This window comes from Xenopus laevis, chromosome 8S, assembly GCF_017654675.1.
Source record: "Xenopus laevis strain J_2021 chromosome 8S, Xenopus_laevis_v10.1, whole genome shotgun sequence".
Classification (NCBI taxonomy): domain Eukaryota; kingdom Metazoa; phylum Chordata; class Amphibia; order Anura; family Pipidae; genus Xenopus; species Xenopus laevis.
In genome coordinates this window covers 101,042,066-101,050,262 of record NC_054386.1, presented here as the reverse complement: position 1 = coordinate 101,050,262, position 8,197 = coordinate 101,042,066, and the positions used below count along the sequence as shown (strand labels likewise).

General features: G+C 44.9%; 1 protein-coding gene across 1 annotated transcript; it reads right to left on the bottom strand.

The window, feature by feature from the left end:
* Positions 1–655: 655 nt before the first annotated feature.
* Positions 656–4,353, bottom strand: bglap.S (bone gamma-carboxyglutamate protein S homeolog). Its single transcript, NM_001090743.1, is given in 4 exon segments — positions 656–1,858; positions 3,024–3,087; positions 3,914–3,958; positions 4,251–4,353. Coding segments are annotated over 4 exon segments (306 nt in total). The 5' UTR covers positions 4,315–4,353; the 3' UTR covers positions 656–1,725.
* Between the last annotated feature and the right edge of the window lie 3,844 nt (positions 4,354–8,197).

The following is an 8,197-nucleotide window of genomic DNA, read 5'->3' as shown; positions in this document are numbered from 1 at the left end:
CCAACTGGGAAGGGGTGTGGCAAGAAATAAGCTGTAACCAATCAGAGCAGGGGAACTTTCTTTGTACCAGATCAACTTTCAGCCTATTAGAACACTGACAAGGCTTGACCAACCTGTAGCCAATCAGAGCACAAGAAAAACATAGGGTAGACCAACGTGTAGCCAATCAGAGCATGAGAATATATATAGGTTAAAGCAACCTGTAGCCAATCCGAGCATGAGGAATAGGTTAGACTAACCTGTAACCAATCAGAGCATGAGAATATATATAGGTTAAAGCAACCTGTAGCCAATCAGAGCATGAGAACAGAAATAGGGTAGACTAACCTGTAGCCAATCAGAGCATGATAACATACAGTATATAGGTTAAAGCAACCTGTAGCCAATCAGCATGAGAAATAGGGTAGACTAACATGGAGCCAATCGGAGCATGAGAACATATATAGGTTAAAGCAACCTGTAGCCAATCAGAGCATGAGTACATATATAGGTCACTTACTCTTGGTTACCTGCAGTCAGCTGAAAATAAACTCCTCTCTGATTGGTTGCTATGGGTTACTGCTCAGGTGCAAATGTGCCCAGTGTTGATAAATGAACCCCAGTAAATCTCATTACACCCCCAGTCTGACAAACATCACAAAGAGAGACTGAAATTGGAGTAAATAAAGTTGTTTTATTGGCAGGTAGCGAAGCAGCCGGACAGTGTAAAATAAGCAGCTTCCCATTGGCTTCTTGTTATAAGCACCTTATTAAAGGGGAAGTTCACCTTATAATGTACTGATGTCACAATCAAGTCAATGATGATGTGAGATTTCTGCCTCTTTAGTAATAATTTCCTTTTCTAGTTCCTTCTCTCCTGCCAGAAATTCATTGGTTTCCCTGTCTGTCATTCCAATCACTGTACGGTTGTTAGGGCCAGTGAGCATAGCAACCACAAAGCAGTCAGAATTCCCAGAATAACGCGGCGTGACTCAGTTTACATGCAGGCGAGTAACCCTATAAAGTATTGGCTAGTTTTTCTGGTTTACGGGAAGGCGCTGGTTCCTATTTCCCATAGTGCATCATGGTATTTCCATTAGCGCTGTCAGAACTCAGTAGAGTAGAGGGAATGCAGTTGCCCATTCAGCAGGTAGGGGGCGCTACACCTATGAAGCTTGGCTTGTTTGTATATTCATGGCAGGCAAAGCTTTATTGCTATATTAGCACAGGGGCCCTTTAAATGAACATACTCTATAAAGAACATATGAGTAGGAGCTGCCATGTCGCTTGCCTCAGCTGAGGTCAATCTGGGTCCCCCCATAGGAAGTAACTGCAATATCACCACTGGGGGGTCAGCTCTTTATCTCTGGAGGCTTTTCAAGTTTAGGTCTGCTGAGGCAAGCAGTATGGCAGCAAGGGGTGCTGGGAGTTGCAGACAGACACTGTGGGTGTAGGGAGTGACGATACTTTCTCATTATGTTCCCTGTTGTTAAATTCTATTAGTGGCCCCTGGGTGTCTGCATTAAGGGCCACTAGTAAGGGGTGCAACTGAGACCCTATTCATCTGATACAAAGTGTTACCCCCCTATTGGTGGAAAACCTTTCCCTATAAGCCAATAGCATCTCAGGAAACATATAGACCAATCAGAGAGGACGTGGGTTTGGGGAGCCAGGAGGAGATTCCCAAATGGGGTGTAGCAGTTGGGGGAATGTACCAAGCAGTCGAGGGGGGGAGAAGGGGAGCAATTAGACCGGTCCGTAAAAGCGTCTGTAGGCCTCTTGGAATCCGATGTGGTCTGCAAGTTCATCACAGTCGGGGTTCAGCTCACACACCTCTCGCTGGGACTCCAGGGGGGACCCCACGGCTGCACCTTGGCCTCTACAGGACACAACACACATTAACATATCACTAGTATTACTCTACATCCAGCCCTATGTCATGTCTGGCTGAGGATGCTGGGAAATATAGTTCCGCTTGAAATTCCCTATTTAAAGGACAAGGAAAGTTAAACTAAAAAGTAGGTAGAAATGTTGTACATGATGTTTTGTGCTTCTGTACCAGCCCAAGGCAACCACAGCCCTTGAGCAGTAAAGATCTGTGTCTCCAAAGATGCCCCAGTAGCTCCCCATCTTCTTTTCTGCTGATTCACTGATTCACATGCTCTGTGCTGCTGTCACTTACTGAGCTTAGGGACCCACTCACAATATACAGTACACATAGAATAGAAATGTCACAATATAAGGCTGATTAGTAATTAATACACATAATTACTACATGGCAGCACAGAAACCAGTGCAATTAGCATCAGAATTGAATAATCAGCAAACCTGTAGCATCAGCTTATATTACAGCCAGGGAAGCTCATTTTCTGCTGGATAATTAGTGACGAGCCCTAAGCTTAGCTTCTCAACAGCCAATCAGAGCCCACTGAGCATGTGAGTGTCACAGACACTTTCCAAGATGGTGACCCCCTGTGACAAGTTTGAAGTCCTGGATCATTGCTGCTATTGACAAGCTCAAACTTTAGCCTCGTGCAATAAGTTCACTATATAAAATAGGACATTTGTAGCCACATTCATTTTTAGGGTTTAGTTCTCCTTTAAAAGGTAAGGTGATTTGGCCAATTTACATTAGTCCCACTGTAAACTTTCTCCTGGGTTTGGAAGTCCAATGTCTCCAATGCCTGATTCTCTGTACATCCTGCTCCTGGGCTGCTCTCTTTCCCATGGTCAGGTGTGGGGGTTGGACTTGGTTCTGATTGAAAACCTGACCAGAGGAATTAGCCATTGCATTGATAGTGTAAATGACTGTACAGTTCACATTCATTCTACTGATCGTGTTTAGCAGCAAAACACGGCAAAACAAAACCCCTGACTGTCCACAGGGAAGAGAGCAGCCCAAGTAGAAGTACAGCAAAGCAGAACTGGGGAAGTACTAAGAGTTATTTTTCCCCTGTGTAAATGTAGCCTTTAACCTGCATTAACTCCACCCCCCACAGAAAGGCCACAGAATTCTGGGTAATATTACAGAGCATGAGACTTACACATTATTCCCGTAACTGCGCTTGAGTCTCGCAAAACTGGCAGATTCTTGTCTGGAGATAAAAGCTGTATCACATGAGAGAAGAGCAGCAATGAGAATGATATCACTCATGTATTATAAGGGATAATGTACCCCCTACTGTAAATGATAAGGATATTAGAAGTCACTGAGGGGTTGTTCTGTGACCATATAAAGGCACAAGGCTGCAGGCTGAGTTATACAGGGAACTCTGAGTATCACTCATGTATTATAAGGGATCATGTACCCCCTACTGTAAATGATAAGGATATTAGAAGTCACTGAGGGGTTGTTCTGTGACCATATAAAGGCACAAGGCTGCAGGCTGAGTTATACAGGGAACTCTGAGTATCACTCATGTATTATAAGGGATAATGTACCCCTACTGTAAATGATAAGGATATTAGAAGTCACTGAGGGGTTGTTCTGTGACCATATAAAGTCACAAGGCTGCAGGCTGAGTTATACAGGGAACTCTGAGTATCACTCATGTATTATAAGGGATAATGTACCCCCTACTGTAAATGATAAGGATATTAGAAGTCACTGAGGGGTTGTTCTGTGACCATATAAAGGCACAAGGCTGCAGGCTGAGTTATACAGGGAACTCTGAGTATCACTCATGTATTATAAGGGATAATGTACCCCCTACTGTAAATGATAAGGATATTAGAAGTCACTGAGGGGTTGTTCTGTGACCATATAAAGACACAAGGCTGTAGGCTGAGTTATACAGGGAACTCTGAGTATCACTCATGTATTATAAGGGATAATGTACCCCCTACTGTAAATGATAAGGATATTAGAAGTCACTGAGGGGTTGTGTAGGAAGAGAACAGAGTGAGTTCAGATAAAGTAAAAGACATCACTAACCTTCGGAGCTGTGAGACTCCCCCACACTGTTAGAATGATCGACATCTAGAGACATAAAGGAGATAAAGTCAGAGATGATGGAACTAAATTGACCAAAGTAAAAGCAAGAGAAGGTGCAACTGCTGAACCCCCCGTACAAAACCCACTGTCACCCCCAGGCAGATCCTTACAAGTAACGCAGGCAATAGACATGTGTATATATGTGCAGCCAATCAGCAGCCAGCTTAGGTCAGAATAATGAAGGAAAACATTTGATTGGCTGCTTTTTATTGCCCAATTAATAATATATTTACTATAATATCCTTCAGCTGACTGAGCCCCCAATACAAGCAGTTACCTTTGCTGCCCAGACACAGCACTGCCGCCCCCAGTAGTAGGACAGTAAGGATTGCTAGCTTCATGGCTCACTGCTGCTCCCACAAGTAACGCTCTTGCCTGGGTACAACAGTGACAGTATATATATATATATATATACCCCCGAGTCTTGGCTTAGAGGGGCAGTTGGCTCATTTCCCCCCCTGAGGAAGGAACAGGCCTAAATAATATATATCCATCTCTCCAACCCTATAATAGAACCCCCCCATATTAACCCCTGCCAGCCCAGCACGCTGCACAATAGATCAGCAGCCACTTCATGTGTAACTGGCACCCTTGTCCTTACCCCGGAGATGTATAAGTGAGATCTATAGGGGTATCCTCCCTATATACTGTATATATATATATAGATATATTAGACATCAGTAATTGCTACTGAGAGAAACGTTTCTTTATCCCTTTCTGGTTTGGTTTTAGGTCCGACTCTTGAAACAATGTAGCGCAGGGAAGGGGTTAACGTGGAAGCCGTGCCCTGGGTGTTGTGGCTGTATAATGGCAGGGTGTCCCGTAGCTCTGGGCTCACTTCTCCCTCTTGTTCTTCCGCTCCCTCGGCCCCTGTATCATTAGCCAGCGGATCTGTGGCCCCCAGCGGTCTGAGCGGTTCTGGAAGGGCCCGTTGGTTCCGGAGTGAGGGAGATGCTGAGCCACGTCTGCTCCAGACCTTGCTGACAATGACTTGGATGGTGTTTAGCAAGTGAGGGAATACAGGGATATGGGAGTAGCTCATAGTACAAGTTAGGGAGATGCACTGAATCCAGGATTCAGCCTTTTTCAGCAGGATTCAGATTTGGCTAAATCCTTTTGCCCGGCCGAACCGAATCCAGATTTGCATATGCAAATTAGGGCGGGGAGGGAAGTCTCGTGACATTTTGTCACAAAGCAAAGAAGTAAAAACTGTTTTCTCCTTCCCACCCATATGCAAATTAGGAATCGGGTTCGGTATTCGGCCCAATATTTTGCGAAGGATTCTGGGGTTCGGCCGAATCCGAAAAAGTGGAGTCGGTGTATCCCTAGTACAAGTTGATCCAGGGACTGGTTCCAATGTATCTTGGAGTCAGGAAGGAATTGGAGTAGGGTCAGGAGGGTTTTTCGCCTTCCTCTGGATCAACTGGCAGTTAGGCAGGTTACAGTATATATAGACTTAAAGGGATACTGTCATGGGAAAAAAAAATTTTTTCCAAAATGAATCAGTTAATAGTGCTGCTCCAGCAGAATTCTGCACTGAAATCCATTTCTCAAAAGAGCAAACAGATTTTTTTATATTCAATTTTGAAATCTGACATGGGGCTAGACATATTGTCAATTTGCCAGCTGCCCCCAGTCATGTGACTTGTGCTCTGATAAACTTCAGTCACTCTTTACTGCTGTACTGCAAGTTGGACTGATATCACCCCCTCCCTTTCCCCCCAGCAGCCAAACAACAGAACAATGGGAAGGTAACCAGATAACAGCTCCCTAACACAAGATAACAGCTGCCTGGTAGATCTAAGAACAGCACTCAATAGTAAAATCCAGGTCCCACTGAGACACATTCAGTTACATTGAGAAGGAAAAAGAGCAGCCTGCCAGAAAGCATTTCTCTCCTAAAGTGTAGGCACAAGTCACATGACTGGGGGCAGCTGGGAAATTGACAATATGTCTAGCCCCATGTCAGATTTCAAAATTGAATATAAAAAAATCTGTTTGCTCTTTTGAGAAATGGATTTCAGTGCAGAATTCTGCTGGAGTAGCACTATTAAAGGATTCATTTTGAAAAAAACATGTTTTCTGATGACAGGATCCCTTTAAAGGAGAACTAAACCTTAAAGTTAAAAATCCCCTACCCTCTACTCTACATAGACCCCCTCCCCCCAACCTGTGTTACCTGGGCAAATGCCCCTAATGTTTTACTTACCCCATGGCGCAGATTCAGGCATCAGAGTTCACGGGCGCCATCTTCAGCCGCTTCGGTAATCTTCGGAATGAGACCGGCGCTTCTGAATTTTTTGTGAGTTTCGGGGCATGTGCAGCTGTCGGGGAACAGTAACGCGTTCCAACTGCGCATGCGCCGCCACGCCGGTCTCAGTCCGAAGATTTACAAAGAGAAGAACATGGCGCCCGTGAACTCTGATGCCTAAATCTGCGCCAAGGGGTAAGTAAAACGTTAGGGGCATTTTTCCCGGGGTAACACTTAAATTGGGGGGAGGGGGGTAGGAATTTTATAACGTTAGGGTTAAATTCTCCTTTAAGGTTGGACATGATGGACGTGTCTTTTTTACACTTTACTTGTTTCTGATCCGTAACATTGGGCCCCGGGGCCCGTTATAGGTCCCATGATGTAAACACACTGCAGTTCTCCAGCTGTTATTAAAGTGATTCCCAGAATCCCTCACAGCTGAATTATGAGAATCCCAATCCAATAACAGAGCTGGAGGCTGCTGGTTGGACAAGAGGATGACATAAGCAGGTGACATCATCAAGCCTCACTATCAGAAACCAATGGGATTGCTCTCTGTGCTGACAGCTCACTGCTGCTTAAAGTGCCGACAGTTCATCTATTTAGCACCAAACCACATGCCTTTTTGGCTTGATAATAAGTGTTTGAGGCAGAGGGAGGAAGCCTGGGGTTCACTTGGCCCCAATTCCCAACCACAAGCCCCAGCCTGGTTTCTGCTCCGTGTCCGAGTCTCACCAACGTGCGCTGGAGCAGAATGAACTGCATTCCCCCTGCTGAACTCCATCACCTCTCTCCTTCTCTACTGCTGTGCCTTAGGGAAAGCGCGAAGATTCTAGGAGGGATGGCGCTTCGTTTTCCGAAGTTGCTTCACAAGAAAACTTCGGGCGACTACGGAAAACTAAGCGATTTCAGTCCCAGCCTGCCGGCAATTTACATTCTAGGCAGTTAGGAGAGATTAGTCGCCCGGAAGAAGAGGCGATTTATTGCCAGGCGACGAAGTCTCCCCGAATCTGAGCGGGTGCCCTTACCCTTAAAGCCTCATTAGAACTACGATACAGAACCCGTTAAAGGGAAACTGCTACATGAAAACAAGTGCTTGTAAAGTAGGATTGATTTGCAAAAATGTGTTTTATTCACCCAGCGACAAATCGCTTCTTTTTCGGGCAACTAATCTCCCCAAACTGCCTCCCCGTCGGTCGTCGAATCTAAATCGCCCGAAGGATGGCACTCTGAGCGCTTCGGTTTCCAAAGTCCCCCCGGTAGCTTTGTGTGCCCCTGCCCTTAAAAAAATGAATCAGTTAATAGTGCTGCTCCAGCAGAATTCTGAACTGAAATCCATTTCTCAAAAGAGCAAACAGATTTTTTTTTATATTCAATTTTGAAATCTGACATGGGGCTAGACTGTCAATTTCCCAGCTGCCCCCAGTCATGTGACTTGTGCTCTGATAAACTTCAATCACTCTTTACTGCTGTACTGCAAGTTGGAGTGATATCACCCCCCTCCCTTTTCCCCCCCAGCAGCCAAACAAAAGAACAATGGGAAGGTAACCAGATAGCAGCTCCCTAACACAAGATAACAGCTGCCTGGTAGATCTAAGAACAACACACAATAGTAAAATCCAGGTCCCACTGAGACACATTCAGTTACATTGAGAAGGAAAAACAGCAGCCTGCCAGAAAGCATTTCTCTCCTAAAGTGCAGGCACAAGTCACATGACCAGGGGCAGCTGGGAAATTGACAATATGTCTAGCCCCATGTCAGATTTCAAAATTGAATATAAACAAATCTGTTTGCTCTTTTGAGAATTGGATTTCAGTGCAGAATTCTGCTGGAGTAGCTCTATTAACTGATGATTTTGAAACAAAACATTTTCCAATGACAGGATCTTCTTTAACGTTGCAAAAGAACCCTGCCCCCAATCCCAGTAGCCCACAGCCAATAAAGATAGTCTCAGGCACAATATCAGATGGTC